General features: G+C 34.2%; 2 protein-coding genes across 2 annotated transcripts; one reads left to right on the forward strand and one right to left on the reverse strand.

Annotated features, from left to right (window-relative positions):
- Positions 1 to 8,204: 8,204 nt before the first annotated feature.
- Positions 8,205 to 9,185, reverse strand: LOC126888520 (E3 SUMO-protein ligase KIAA1586-like). The gene has a single exon (XM_050656862.1). The coding sequence runs from the start codon at positions 9,183 to 9,185 to the stop codon at positions 8,205 to 8,207; it is 981 nt and encodes a 326-aa protein (XP_050512819.1).
- Positions 9,186 to 15,698: 6,513 nt separating this feature from the next.
- LOC126888039 (uncharacterized) lies at positions 15,699 to 16,692 on the forward strand. The gene is made up of 2 exons (XM_050656050.1): positions 15,699 to 16,115; positions 16,331 to 16,692. The coding sequence occupies exons 1-2, from the start codon at positions 16,085 to 16,087 to the stop codon at positions 16,639 to 16,641; spliced, it is 342 nt and encodes a 113-aa protein (XP_050512007.1). The 5' UTR covers positions 15,699 to 16,084; the 3' UTR covers positions 16,642 to 16,692.
- Positions 16,693 to 16,973: the final 281 nt, after the last annotated feature.

Consider the following 16,973-nt stretch of genomic DNA (forward strand, 5'->3'; position numbering starts at 1 on the left):
AATATTATACACAGATTATACAACATATGACAGAAGCTCGAAACAAATGACAATCGATGAAAAGCCCTATTGAGAAGTGTTACGAACATATGATATATCCACTTACACATCCTTTTCATAGATGTCAAAATAAGCATTTGACAGCCTAACCAGACTCGACCTACATGAAAAACCTAGATATCCAAATGAAACTTATAAAGCTTACTAAAATGACAACGGAAGAATCGACGGCAGCAATAATGACAGATGACGGATTCACCAAAAATATAGAAGGCGAAAAATATAGAAGAAGAAAAATGTAGAGAGGAAGACCCAAAACCAGATGGAAGAACCAGATAGTTGAGGACCTTAAGAATATGGGAGTTAGATAATGGGTAACCATAAACAAAAACAGGAACGAATGGAGAAAAATTGTAGAAGATGCCAAGTCACACAACCAATTGTAAAACCAAATTGTTAATGCGGATTGATTCACCGGGATAAATGAATAGGTAGAGCCCAAAGAGAACGACATTCACGCCGCTAGGAGTGTAGATGGCGTAATGATCTTTTCTAATAACGGTGTATTTATGGAACCACAGACGGACGGACATACAAGCATGAAACCGAGAGTATAAATTTGTTCTCGTCTTGTTACGATGCGTCGAATAATATAGCGCTTGAACTATTTCGGCGAATAATTTAATACAGTACTTCTAATTGCAATTTTGGAAACGGAAGTCCGGGGTCAACTTTCTCACATTCAGTATGTACCATCTTTGGATTATAAGCTTTCATTTGACACCTCATTTGTCATTGTATCTAGCCTAATAACGGAGTTGTGTTTACGGACGGACAGACAGACATTTTAAAGGTGAAAACAATAATCTCTTTTATATTTCAAAATGTTGCCAATTTTGAGTATTTTTTTCCACACCAAATATCTGCGAAGAGTAGGTAGTTTTTTTTTGTTTTTTCAAACTCTAACTGCGATTTTTTCTTCCTATACTGCGATAAATACCTAATAAACCACTTTCTTTTATTTCTATTTTTCACCAAAATAATTTAAAACAAATTTGGAAAGCAAGGACAGCACAGAATAAGTTTAATTAATAATGTATATTATTTATTCCTTTGCTCTTTGCTACAACTCCTCAATGTCTTTAAAGCTTATCGATCCATTTAGTCCAGAAAGCCACTGCGCATCCGCTAGGAAAAATATTCTAATTCGGATTTTTTGCACAATCTTACTCAAAAAGGACTCCTTTTAACAAATTTGCATGTTGCCAGGATCAAAAGGTGGTCAAAAATTTTTTAAACGTTTTTTTTTGTTTTTTCCCTAAAATTATTTTTTTTGCATGGAAAAAAGTTTTTTTAGGTTTTTTGGATCATTCCAAACAGAAAAGGTCTTTAGTGACTTTTCTCTAAAAATGACAGTTTTTGACATATAAGCGATTAAAAATTGAAAAATTGCGAAATCGGCCATTTTTAACCCTCAAAAACTATGTGAAAAACTGAAAATTTGAATCTTGCCAAGGTAGGTAGATATTCTTTAACATCGATTGATGAAATCCCGAAGAGTTTTTTGCAATACAATATTCAAAACTCCTTTGTTTTTTAATTGCTAATCAAGCGTGCGCTTGACACTATTTTCCACCGACAGTATGGTGCAAATGAAAGGAATAAATTCGTTATTTCGTAAACCGGCGACTTTAAGGAAAAATCACGAAACAGGTCAATTTTCATTTTTAAGTTATGATATTGTGGCATATATGGTATACTAGTGACGTCATCTATCTGGACGTGATGACGTAATCGATGATTTTTTTAAATGAGAATAGGGGTCGTGTGCTAGCTCATTTGAAAGGTTCTTCAATTCTCTATCCAGTAATATAAACATTTACATAATTATTTATACAGGGTGTCCAAAAATTTTTTATTAAATTAAATTATATGACAAAAAAAGAAGTAGGAGGACACCCTGTATAAATAATTATGTAAATGTTTACATTACTGAATAGAGAATTGAAGAACCTTTCAAATGAGCTACCACACAACCCCTATTCTCATTTAAAAAAATCATCGATTACGTCATCACGCCCAGACGGATGACGTCACTAGTATACCATATATGCCACATTATCATAACTTAAAAATAAAAATCGACCTGTTTCGGGATTTTTCCCTAAAGTCGCCGGTTTACGAAATAACGAATTTATTCCTTTCATTTGCACCATACTGCCGGTGGAAAATAGTGTCGCGCACGCTTGATTAGCAATTAAAAAACAAAGGAGTTCTGAATACTGTGTTGCAAAAAACTCTTCGGGATTTCATCAATCGATGTTTAAAGAATATCTATCTACCTCGGCAACATTCAAATTTTCAATTTTTCATATAGTTTTTGAGGGATAAAAATGGCCGATTTCGCAATTTTTCAATTTTTAATCGCTTATATGTCAAAAACTGTCATTTTTAGAGAAAAGTCACTAAAGACCTTTTCTGTTTGGAATGATCCAAAAAACCTAAAAAAACTTTTTTCTATGCAAAAAAATAATTTTAGGAAAAAAACAAAAAAAAACGTTTAAAAAATTTTTGACCACCTTTTGGTCCTGGCAACATGCAGATTTGTTAAAAGGAGTCCTTTTTGAGTAAGATTGTGCAAAAAATCCGAATTAGAATATTTTATGCATTCACATCCACCTCCCCCACCCCAACTGAATCGGAATGAATGGAAACTGGAAACGCCGAACCGATACCAATCGAAGATCAATGGCCTCCAACCAATCGCTGCAGAAATAGATTCCGATTTGGTCTATTAGGGCGCCAGAACGACGAGAGGATAACCGTTACACTCTCAATATTTCCAATAATTTCCGATATTGATGGTAGAATGCGAAGCGAAAATCAATACCAGAAGTTCCAAAAAATATTTTCAACCAGGTAAATTCCGCGAGAGATTTGACTTGCATTTTATCGGTCGCTAAAGAATGGAGATCACTCAGCTTTGTTGTATAGTGTTTAAATGAATGATACAAAAGATTATGTTCATTCAGAGTTAGATTAGGGTGTCAGGAGCGCCGATTAGGGGAAGAGCAGGTGCTTGAATTGAATTAACGAAATTACATAAGTACTTTTTTAAATTATAAGAAATTGTTAAATGACGATTATTATATACAGTGTAATATAGTACTTTTTATGCCTTGCCTTTTAAACCAAGAATGGAAACGTGAAAGATGAAACTAATAAAAATATGAATTTTTAGCTCATGTGTCCATTTTTAATAGGTACACATAGAAAAGAAAATGCTTACTAACAATTATTTTTATTGTACCTTGGAAGATCCAGAAATTGGGGGGGGGGTCATGGATCTTGAGGGTGATATAATTACTTTTCTCTGATGCAAGTTCACTTAGTCTTACCACCCCTAGGATAAGTGGGTTTTCAATTATTTTTTGGATAAGCCTAAATTTTTTTATCGAATTGATATTTATTTTCGTTTGGGTGGGGGGGGGGGCATCTGGATCCGCCACTGTGGACGATCAGTTTCGGGCTGTAAAACTTCCAGATAATCGTCAGGTCCCTGATTAAGGTTACTTAATGAATGCCGATAAAAAGAAATTTATCTAACGTACAGTTGCCATCAAGTTATTGCGGTAAACCTTAATCATAATCCTGTTACAAAGTCATTTGTATTTGAGTAGTGTCTTTAAGTTTCAGGAGGTAAACATACTGAATAGTAGGTAGGTAGACCTAATAATTAAATTTACAATAGATTAACATTTTATTACTTTTTACTTGTGCCGGAAACTTAACCGCACCACTCAAATACAAATAACTTTGTAATAAGTTTAAGATTAAGGTTTTCTGCGACTTAATGGTAACTGTAATATACTAAGAGCTTGATTATGACAGGTAGTGTTGGTAGGGAAAATACCTTGTTTTTTATTTTCATGGGTGAGGGATGGGTCGCGAATATGAAAAAACATCAGAAGGTGGGTCGCCAGACATAAAAGGTTGGGAACCACTGGTAAAGATTGAAGGCAACAGTAGATACGTACCTACCTATTTCTGACTATTTGGTCATCATCATCAATAAAAGTTTCATATCGATAGGCCCTTTTTTTATCGTTTACTGAATTATTCTTGTTGAGTAATGTTTATTATAAAATATCTTCTTCTTCTTACAGTACCATCTCCTATCGGAGGTTGGCTATCATCACAGCAATTTTAACTTTGTTGGCTACAGCTCTGAACAATTATTGTATTGGACTGCACCCGTATCACTCCCTTAAATTTCGCAACCAGGAAATCCTCCTACGTCCCACATTTCTCTTTCCCGAGATTTTTCTTTGGCTTATGAGCCTTAGCAGGGAGTACTGTTCCCCTCTTACTATATGGTCTATAGATATTCCAGTGTTCCCGTTTGTATTGTTTTTATGATTTCGTATTCCTTCCCCATCTTCAGCAAAACATCTTGATTTGTTCCTCTCTCTGTCCATGGTATTTTTCACATTCTCCTGTAGCACCACATCTCGAATTCCTCAATGTTTTTGATGTTTATCTTTTTCAGTGTCCAAGCTTCCATGCCGTACAACAGTACAGAGAAAACATAGCACCTTAACATTCTCGTTCTTAAATTCAGATTTATGTACCGGCAGCATAAAATATATTCATGAATAAATCTAGGAAATATAATATTGAATCGTCCGCATAAGTTTTATTGAAGATTATGATCTCTAAAATACAGTAGAGGATCCGATATATAGGGTCGAACTTCACCTAGCTGTTTATCGGATAAAAATTATTGGATATGTAATTTAGCATGTTAACAATTATTACAAAAAACAAGGGATGTCCGATCTAATTTTGTTTTCTTCTTCTTAAGGTGCCGAGACCGTTTGTCGATCGTTGGCTCTCGTGTTGCCCAGCATATTAACAATCATTGTCTTATTTACAGCCGCACGAAATAGTTCAGTGCTAGTTTTCCCAAACCATTGGCGTAGGTTTTTAAGCCAAGAAGTTGTACGGCGGCCCACACTTCTTTTTCCCATTATTTTACCTTGCATGACAAGGTGAAGTATGTCATATTTTTCTGGGTGACGCATTATATGACCAAAGTATGCCAATTTGCGCCTTTTAACCGTGTTCACTACTTCGCAACTTTTATTCAAACGTTGCAAAACCCTTTCGTTTGTGACTGTTTCTACCAGTGGCAGCTCGTCAGAGGAGGCAAGGGAGGCTCAGCCTCCCCATAAATTTTTTACACACTCTACACTGTTTTGTTTATCATGAATCGCGAAAACAACAAGTACAACTCTCACTATTATACAACGTGTAAATTCCATATTATCACTAATTATCCATACGTACGGAGCATTAGCATTAGAACGCATGATCGCGTCTCAGTTTTATTACATATTATTGTAGGCAGGACCCTGGGTTATCCCGAGATGCATGAACGGAGCACGGAGCCGAGAAGCCCAACAGTCTCCGTTGCTAATGCTCCGTGCAGCGCAGCACGCGTTTAAGGAGACCCGGTCTCCTAACAGTGGCATCTACGGTGCCATCACACGCTGCCCGGAGATATACCAAGGGAGGCAGAATAGATTCTCGGCTCCGTTGCGTGGTTGCGTGCGTCTCGGGACAACGAATTTTAGGGTCCTGACTAAAAATAATGAAAAATCTAAAAGTGCGAATTTTGTTATGAAATTTGGTATGTCGGGTTATAATAATATTTGGAACAACTTGCTCAAATAACTTTTTCCGATATTTCTAACTCAAAAGCAAAATATCGGTAATTTATGGTGTTTTTGAATTCGCAGTAGGCCATTAAACTTTTACAATTAGACTAACTATTTTTAAAATGATATGATCATGAAATTATGAATTAGGATGATATTATGAAATGTAAATAAAAAATGGTCAAAAAATGGGGCCTTGAATTACATTTTTTGGCGCAATTTTTTGTTAGTGCAAATTTGTCTAGATATTTTACAGTTAGGTATAGCCTCCCCTATTGTAAAAATCACGAGCCGCCACTGGTTTCTACCCAACTGATCTTCAGAATACGGCGGTAGACCCACATCTCAAATGCTTCTAGGTTTTTTAAAAGCGATTCTGTCAGGGTCCATGCTTCAACCCCGTAAAGTAGTACTGAGAATATATAACATCGAACCATTCCTATGCGAAGTTCCAAATTTAGATCATGACTGCACAGGATTTTCTTAAATTTCATAAAACTTGTTCTTGCTTTGGCAATTCTACTTTTTATTTCTGTACTAGGGTTCCAGCTTTCATTAATATGTGTACCCAGATATACAATATTACTTACTCGTTCAATTGAGTCGTTACCGATTGTTACGTTATAGTTATTATTATTTACGGCTGCCTGTTTACTAATAACCATAAACTTTGTTTTTCTTGCGTTGAGTTTGAGTCCATATAGCGCGCAGAATGCCACCATTCGGTTCAATAACGCTTGAAGATGTTCAATTGATCCTGTCAGTAACAAGGTGTCATCTGCTTATCTGATATTGTTCATAAGCATACCATTAATGCATTCCAGCATTCCCTCTTTTGCGTTTTCCAATACTTCATTTAAGATTGTTTCACCGTAAAGATTAAACAACATTGGTGACAATATACAGCCTTGTCGAACACCACGCTTGATTTTTACTTCTTCAGAGCACTGATTCCCAACCCTAACACATGCAGCCTGGCCCCAATACAAATTTGCGATTATTCTAATATCCCTACCGTCGAACCAGTAGTTTTGAGAATATGTAGCATTTTTTCATGGCGAACTTTATCAAAGGCCTTTTCAAAATCAATCGCGCACATGAAAACGTCATGATTTACATCTCTGCATCTTTGAATTAAAACTTGGGTTGCGAATAGTGCATCACGCGTTCCAAGGCCACAGCGAAAACCGAATGGACCATGAAAGTCGTGACGTCAAAACGTCAAAAAAAGTTTTCCAAACACGTTGTGTCTAGGTACACGCTAAATGTACGCAAATAAAAAAGTTAAACTTCATCAAGCTAGTGACTATTTAGCGTGGGCAGTGACTGTATATTTTGATACTCGCTATTTTGATATGTTTAGTGTTTGTTTGATAGAAAAATATTTGTTATGACGTTTAAAGGCCCATTTATACATACCCGGGCCGTATCTGTTCCGGGTCAGTGCCGAGTCCGGGTATTTTTATTGCGATATTCACATACAACCAGGTTGTGGCAGTGTGCGTACCGGGCCGAATAAGAGAGGAAAATGTTATTACATATCTCTGTGTCAAAGATAAGTAGTTGAAAATATTTCGGCTTGGATAGAAGATCTCACCTCACAATATCTATTGCTTGTCTGTTTTCCAGCAGTCGCGTTCACAAAACAATAAAATCGTGTTTATACAAGTCCCTGCGATCCGTGTCATTTTCGTGCATCGCCAGTGCCGACAGCAAAAATATCGGCTGGGATTAATTTCAGACCGGTCCCGGACGGGCCCCGTCCGGGAAACGCCAATGTATAAACATGCTCATAAGAGTACATATTGTTTTTTTTTAGACCGGGCCCTGTCTTACACGGAACGGACACGGCCCTGATGTGTATAAATGGGCCTTAATTCAGTGGTGTAGTGGTAAAATTAGCTGTGCCGGAGCTATACCTCTACCGGAAAATTTTTGAAAATTAGCCTACTACCCAAATCGTGAGTTTTAAGGCCATTTGGCAAATGTTTTGAAAAGTTTAATAATTAAACTAATTAATGATCTTTTAGAGTGATAGTAGTTACAGTAGGGCCTCCTACACATTCTCCTCCAAAGAATAATTTTAACTTTAAAATATGGTAAGACTTTCTTAAGGTAGATTATTACAGTTTGATACCTTAAAAACTGTTTTTAAGGTATCAAACCATAATAATCTACCTTAAAAACTCTATAATTTAAGTTGGAAGCCTTGCTGACAAAAATTAAAAAAACACTGGTGTAAGTTAGGCAAATATTGTAAATGACTAAGTTTTCATTTTCAGTAGTATTAATTTATTATTGTGAAAAAATACACCCACAAGTTACATTAGTATATATATTTTTTATTATTTAACACACACAAACATTATAATCTGTGCCAAAAAAATTAAGAATTATTTGAAAAAACTACATACAGTACAAATAACTTGTGTATTTAACAAAATACATATAATAAATACATCAGATTAATTATAACATACATACTCAAAGTAAGTGCCAAAATGCATCCTTCTTTGCGTTCTTTTTTGGGTTTTCTGCAACTCTTGTCCTGGAATCGTCTGCAGACCGGTAGCTCCTCAGCCATTTAGTGACGTACGTCTCAGGCTGCCATTCTTGGAGAGGTGGACCTTGGATTTTTATGAACATCAATGATGATACATGAGCAACAGTCAAAGCGTTTCTTGATGGTGTAACCATATTGTTCATACAACTGAAACCCCGTTCACAATCAGCTGAGCTGCAAGGTATTATTTTAGTGCAGTTTAACAGTTCTTGCAATCCATCAGGCACTTGTCGGCTGTTGTCCAAATAGTCTCTGTAGGCAGAGACAGCTTTGTTGACGTTCAATTTAAATCTCTTGCACAGTTGCTCTACTTGAGTTTGACCAAAACTTGGTGGAATGCAGGTTGGCCAATACTCAGGTTCTAATACTTTAAAAGAGTTTATAAGATCTTCATATTGGGCTTCCCCATCAAATGTGGTGACAAACATTCTTTGCTTTAGGTTATTTATAACACTAGAAATAAGTTGCTGTCCATTGAACGATACAATTTTTGGATTAGTTTTTAACACAACTGATGCAAAATTTCCTTCTTTTATGGCGATTTGTGCTTCCAGAACTTTCGTGCCTGGCTTCTCCTTTAAGTGCTCTAAATATCTTACGGATCTGTTTATCAGTTTGTCTGCATACACAATAGAAGTGTTTCTATTCTCTAAGCTCTCTGATAACAAAGCCAATTCAGCAAGAATGTCAAACATAAAGGCCAAGTTTAGTAGAAAACTCTGAGATGTTAGCCTATTTAATAAACCACTATATTTGCTTTTTTCAGTCGATGTTCTGTCAGGATCGTTTATGGCTTTAGAGAAATGGTTTGCCAAAGCTTGAAAGCCAAACCACACAGCCGAAACGGTACGAAAGCTACTGGCTACCCATCTTGTGCTCAACACTCTTCCGATTTTGTTCATCTGAATGTCAAGTTCTTGTGCACAGTTGTGCCAGTCGCTCGCTCAACTTTTGCGCTTACAATTACGAACTACCTAATCGTAGCTGCGTATGCCTTAACTGATTAACCACGATAACTAACGTGTAAAAATTACTTAGTAAAGGACAAAACAATATTTTCTAAATAAAACAATTTCAGATCTATTTTTGTCCTATATAAAAAATTCGATTGAAAAAATCGTAGCCGGAGCGCCGCTCCCCCTTCAAAAGCTGTGCCGGAGCGACGCTCCGGACCGCTCCGGCTCCACTACACCACTGCCTTAATTCTACCTAACTTTTTTATTTGCGTACACGTTAGCATATACCTAGACACAACGTGTTTGGAAAAAATTTGACGTTTTGACGTCACACTATCACGGTCCATTGAGTACTTGAGATTCTTTCCTCAATTTTCAACGAAAACTTTTCGTTTATAAATTTGCAAAAGTCTGTGTGTTATTGCGTTGCCGCTCCTGCAATACTTAGAGCAAGTGTATCGATGGATTCTTATGTAGTTTTGCCTTCTGAATCCAAATCTGAGAACGGCATTTCGATACCTCTAACCGTCTTCGAGATAATCGACCTCAAACTCTAAAATGTGACGTCACAATCCGGTTATCTCCTACCGACGCACTAAACGTCAGCTCAAATGGTTGATTAGGAAGTAGGCTACTTTTTTAAATCTCGATTTGTTAAACATAACATAGGTTATTTGTTATTTACATTTGAGTTTGACACTTCGTGAATGTCAAACTAAATTTTAAATTAAGTATTAATAAAACATCAATGACATTTTATAGTGAATTTAATTATTATATAAAATAAATAAGATGTTCAAAAATACAATTTGAGTATAATATTTTAAAAGCAATAATTTATTAACAGCTCTAAAAAGGTTTATACCAGTATACGCCCTCCCCTTTATGATAAATGGACTGTTCCATTTGCTACGAAATATGAAATTAAAATATACCTAGTCGGTTCGCTAAACTTTGGTTTTGAGAATTTTGCCGAAATTGGCAAAATTACTAAATATTTAGTAATTATTAACTATTTAGAAATTATTTTTTTGTCGAATTGGCAAAATTATTGACTAAAATCACTAGCCAATTGTGTCTGAGTTTAGCGAACCGACAGTATATGAAATAATATTGTTTGGTATAAAAAATTATGGTCTGATATGTGCAATTACATCCTTCTAACGGAAAAAAATATTTGAAGATTTTTCTCAAATTACGGATACTAACAACATTTTCATTTATAACTCTTTTATTTTTAATTTGACGAAGAAAAGTTATTCTTCATAAAAAGCTCTTCATGTTCTAAGATTTATTATGCAACCATCATATATAAAATTTTATTAATTTTATACGAGGTATATAAAAAATATGAAATTCGATCAAGAGTAAACTACCTTTATAGTTCATAACATTTAAATTATAAGGATATAATTGCACATTAAAACATAATTATTAATTCTAACCAACTTTTCATAATAGCAATTTTCCATATTATGAATTAAAATACGTAAATATACAAAGTTTTCGTTATGATAATGCTCGCATTTTCAACTTGTTCTATATGTTCTTTGATGAATTATTCTGAGAAAAGTTTTCAATACATGACTCATTCGGCCAGGGTTGCCAATGACCGAACGTCGTTTTCTACTAGATTTATATACAAAATCTACTAAATTCTACTAGATTGAGCATAAAATCTACTAAATTATTTGCTCACAAAATGACACTTGACAGCCAAAAAAGAAGAAAAAAAGACAGATGACAGCCCAAAAAAGAAGAAGAAATGACAGATGACAGCTCAACAAGAAGAAAAAATGACAGATGACAGATTATTGTTATGTCAAAATAAAAATAACAAAAACCATTTTTATTTAAATAAAATATAATATTTTTATATTATTTACGTAAACAACATAACTGAAACTTCTAAAAAATAATTTAAAAAAATGATAAATACTTATTATTCTATAGATAGAAAAATATATCCTCTCTAGGATAAAGTGAAAACAAGAGAAACAAGTTTGATTTAACTAATACCAGAGCTAATACCATTGTTTAAGAACTACCCTTTTTTAAACAATGCTAATACATTTTGTGCATTTAATTTTTTTAAGTCACTTTCTTGTGCTTAACACAGTTTACTATCCAAAATTTTACTTCAAAATTAAGTTAGTTTAACATTTCGAATTGTAAACTTACTTTAATGTAAAATTATAGCTTATTCCAATAAACCCCAACTTGTCCCAACTGATAAAATGCTGCTAGCATTGGCAATTTCATCTGATTGCACATATCACAAAAATATCCTCTCTAAGAAGAATTTGGTAAAAATAAGTTTTATTTAACTGAAAGGAAAGTTCTAAATATATAAACATGTAAAAGACAACTATAAGTTCTAGGCAAAAAAATATTAGGTAAATATGTAGTATATATTTTGTACAAAGTTCATTTTTAACTTAAAAATATTTTACAAACATGCGATGGTATGTTTGCTGTCTTTTGTAGTGTCTTTAAAAGTAGGTATATCGGAGTTAAAATAACATTTGTATATATTTTTTTCTCCTTATGAACTTTTATTTACAATCAATTTCTTAAAAGTTTTAAGCAAGTTTGAATGAAATCTTAAGCAAGGAAGGAGGAGCATGCAACGATGCTTCGCCTTATAGGTTTATTTCACTGTTGTATTAAATCTTATAGCCTTCTGATTATTGGTCCATTGGCAGAAATGTTTGATCAGTTCGTTGTCTTGGTTTCTTGTTCGACTTTCATGGTTGGTTGCTGTCCGCTGTATTTCATCTCTTACAAAGGGAATATTTAGATCACTTCAAATTGTGAGATTACTGACATACCAGGATGCGCCAGTAATTGATCTAAGGACTTTTGATTGAATTTGATATGGTTGTGATGTGTGTTAATTTAGCGCACTCCCAGACATGGATACCATACATCCTAATTGGTTTCAACATGGCTTTGTATAGTAGTAATTTGTTATTTAATGACAATTTGGATGTCCTACCAAGGAGCCAGTACATTTGTCTGAACTTGAGATCCAACTGCCTGCATTTCATTTGGAGGTGTTTGTTCCATGTTATTCTTTGGTTGATATGCAATCCAAATGGTATTAATAATATAAACAGGTTAATACAATAAAACAAAGGTTTAAGTATTTATTTTTTAAATTTTAATCCTTTTTATGTATTAGAATCTATAAAGTTTTGAACCAAAAGTATTAATTACACTTTCATTTGCATGCCACAGCATTTGTTTATTTAAATGTACTATAAAAACCCATCATAAAGCTAATTCCTTTATTATTATTTTTGTCCTTTAAAACAATTTGTTTATCATCCATTTTTGCTAGTTGTGGAAGTTCTTTTAACGGAATGTGATATAACATACTTTAAATGATACTAAAAATCATTTCAAATCAAAGACCAATATCATGTATGTATTTATAAATTTATTAACAAACTGCAATCCAAGAAAAATAATATATTATCAACATTAGCCATTTACAGTAAAACCTCTGTTAACCGAAATAATTGAGGGGGAGGCCGTTTCGGCTAACAAGAATTTCGGTTAAAAATAACATTGTTTTTTGGATTCTTCTTTTATCAAATTACATAGTATTGTTCTAAAACACTCTAAACATGTTCAATTTCCTTAATTTTATTGCTGTTTAATTTACTTTTTATTGACAAAATTATTGAAACTGTCAAGCCATTTCGGTTAACGGAGGTTTTACCGTATTTGCCTTAAATGGCAACATTTTAAAACAAATAAACACACACACTACACAAACAGTTGCACTAGATTTTCTCCTGGTTAAAAATGTACTGCCACAGCTTGTTCGATTAAATAACCGCAGGCTCAGTTGTCAGTATTTCAATGTTTTCTCTAAACAACTGCAATATTTGTAAAGCTAATATTTTTTGAACAAAAGATATCTTGTATTGCATCTTATTTCACATATTAATATGAAAAATCTCTTCAAAATACCAAACCTTTCAATAACGAGCAATATTTATAATTGAGAAGCACTTCAACTCTTGAAGATTCTGCAATGGTGTCAGGTAGTCGGGAACTGGATATTCCCTAGCAATACATTGTCCATAAATTCCCCATTTTATATACCCATAATGTGCAAAAGTATTTAACAACTCCTAAAATAGAGTATTTGTAAATGCACTTCTATATTGCCGGATGATTATTATTGGTTATGTTGTTCTGTTCTTTAAATGACAAAATACTAATTAAATTTAACGTTTTACTCTTTTCCAAGATCAGGGCCCGGATTACGAACACTCGATACGAATCGTATCCGCCATGTTTTCCCATAAGGCGCTACGGTAAAACATGGCGGATACGATGCGTATCGAGTGTACGTAATCCGGGCCCTTATTTTACTTTTTATCTATATTACAGGTAACAAATAGAATTTCAGCACATTTTAAAGGTAATTTTTATAATTTTTTACAAATTTACAGAAATATTTAATGTCAATTGTCAAAATAAAAGATTCCTTTCAACCAAAATCTACTATATTTTCTACCAGATTTTTAAAATCTACTAGATGTAAAATTTTCCCACTAAATCACAAGAAATTCTACTAGATCTAGTAGAAAATCTACTAAATTGGCAACCCTGCATTCGGCTGATGGTGAGATAGTCGCTGCATTTTGTGGCTCTGTGTTTTTTTGGTAGTTTTTAATATTGTTTTAATTTTGTTTAAAATAATAATTAAAATAATTAAAAGAATAATTTTGTTTTAAATATAATTAAAAAATGACTTTTTTATAATTAAAAAAAAATTCCGGGCACTTGTTAATTTAGATTTTTTGGATCAATCTCTAAATAATAAGTGTCTTTTATCATTTTTCTCTAAAGTTGATCGTTTTCGAGTTATAAACAATTTAAAACTGAAAAATGAACGAAAGATGATGATTTTCAGGCTCAAAAACACAAGTAAAAAATATCAGTTTTGTAATCATCAAGTACCTTAATTCAAGTTCAAACCTTCTTCTATCATTGTTGTTATGAAGCTATTTCCTTGTGGCATTTTTGTAATCAACTATTTTCAATGGGAAATAAGTCAAAATTTTACCAAAAAATGATTTTATTAACGTTTCGACGCCCAAGTCGATTTTTTTTTTAATTTATAAAAAAAGTCATTTTTTAATTACATATTAACAACATAGAGGTATATATTAACATAGAGGGAGCCTACCTTCCGCGCTTCCTGACGACAAGATCTCAGGGGACTGGTTTGCTGCATCTCCTTCTAACACATTGTATCGAGAATCTATAATGACATTCAGTGTGAATATAGGCACGGAAGAGGAGGACAACTGTAGCAGCTTTACTATGCGTAAGAGTGAAACAGCACTAATCCAAATAAAAAAGATGGTGTCGTCACTTCGCTCTGAATGACACTCTCTCTATGCTAATATTTAACTCTATGATTAACAATGAACTGTCAACGGATGGAATAGGCACGAAGACAATTAATGCAGCCACGATACAAGAGAGAGGTCCTAGAGAGAGACAGACAAGGTGCTGGAAACTTTGACAGGCCGTGTAATTTGAGTTGCCTATATTAACTTAAATCGGGGAAATGTAAAATTCTAAATATAAAAGTAACATAAAAACATACGACTTCTTCACTTTATATAAAACAGTCACCAATTTAGTATTTAAATAGTTTTAAAATTATTTAACTTCCAAATGCTTTAGGAAAGTAGGTATTTGTTTTGATAAATACAAATAACAATTCTGAAAAGTATTTAAACTGATTTAAACACCAAGTATAGTACTATGTACTCTATTTACTCTGTAAATACAAAAAAGTATTTAAATTTTGAAATATGTACTGCCAATCAGCCCTGAAAGTTAAAATATGAGGTCCATTCAACGAACTGTCAATACTGATTCAATCGGGTCCATTTATATAGGCAACTCAAATTACACGGCCTGTCAAATTCTCCAGCACCTTGTCTGTCTCTCTCTAGAACCTCTCTCTTGTATGTTGGTGGCAATCTCGCTTCACTATTTGAATGGGACAGGGCCATTCCATCCGTATTGACAGTTCATTGCATATTAATCAATTATAAGGTTTATTGAGTTTATTCCAACATATGGAGAATCCATCCATGTAACGATCACCTTCCTACGCACTACACAGTAAACAAAATAACCAATGGAACACAGAACGCATGGAACGTATTATTTTATAGTAACGTGATCGTTAAGAACAAAATTAGATCGGGCACCTCTTGTTTTTTGTAATAGGGCTTATCAACGCTTCTCATTTGTTTCGAGCTTGTGTCATATGTCGTATAATCCGTGTGCGTGTATAATATTAATATAAGACATTAGCGTAGAAGCTGTAGAGCTTTTAGGAGAAGAACAGTTGCTTATAACGTGCCCAATCAGCGCAGTGGCGGTCTCAAGGGGGGGGGGGGCGACGGGGGCGATCGCCCCCCCCAGAAATCTTAGTTTTCTGAAAAATTGAGAAGTTAATATACATATTAATCCGAAGTGTGAGGTCGAACTAATGCATTGCTATTATTGGACAAAATAATCTAACAGTGTGAAAACGTCCGTAGACAGATTATTTTAATAGCCTACGGTTAGTTTTGATATAACGTAACAACATCAAATACGGTACAGTGACGTTTCTGTAATGTTGTCGTTGAAGTCACAGTGGCAGTGGCAACACTGTATAAATCACAGAGAATAGAACAAATCTTCTTCAGTCAGACGTTGCTTGCTAACCTTGCTAGTTGCTACATATTGGCCGTGTATCAATGCCTGGCAAAGTCAAAGGGCTATAAGTGTCAGTTTGCTCAAGCGTTTCCTTTTCCATGTGCAACTGCAAAAGACGACATCGACATGGTAAGTTTGTTTTAATTATGTCCTTAACTCATTCGTATTTATATCTTTAGCTGCCTTGGGTTTAACTTAAGGGTTTAAAAGAAAACCTGTAGTTTTGGTGTACCGTAGGCTATAGAGAATTATTCACAGGCCTACCGCTTAGGCTATTAACTCACAAACAAACGTAACATTTTATGACGAAATGAAATATAACGAAATGAAATGCTTATTGAAAGGTGAACTACAGCTTTGGGAAATGCAATGGAAAGACACGGACGAATTTCCAAAAACAGCGCTGGACGCGTTAGACAGTTGTAACAGAGATTTGTTCCCGACAGTCAGCAAGCTACTTCTAGTCTTAGCTACACTTCCCATCAGCAATGCTTCTGCAGAGCGTAGCTTTCAATCTCTAAAGAGAATAAAGTCGTGGCTAAGAACACGGATGCGTCAAGACAGGTTGATTGGACTTGCTCTACTCCATGCCCATCGAGACATCCCTGTAGACCCAACGAAAGTTTTAGAACGATTCGCCAAAAGTGGCCATTGAAGACTTAATTCGATTTGTAATTACATTCTTTTTAAAACCTTATAACTTGTTATTTTATTACCTACTTATAACCTAATAAAACTATTACAATGTATAATGTGAACCTCCTTTTTTCCATTCTAATAGACTAATTTGTATTGTATATTTATTGTAAATTTTAACATTTTAAAAGGTAAAATGTGTTTTGAGCTGATTATCAGCGAGGATTTCAAGCTGCCACTAATATTATTAGGAACGGCTCTTGGATTCAGCGTGAGGGGATGCAGCAGTTATCTGCGATATATTAGGGGGGTTTGTTCAAGGATGTCGTAGTAAATACTCATGCAGGTAGT

Source organism: Diabrotica virgifera, chromosome 7, assembly GCF_917563875.1.
Source record: "Diabrotica virgifera virgifera chromosome 7, PGI_DIABVI_V3a".
Taxonomy (NCBI): domain Eukaryota; kingdom Metazoa; phylum Arthropoda; class Insecta; order Coleoptera; family Chrysomelidae; genus Diabrotica; species Diabrotica virgifera.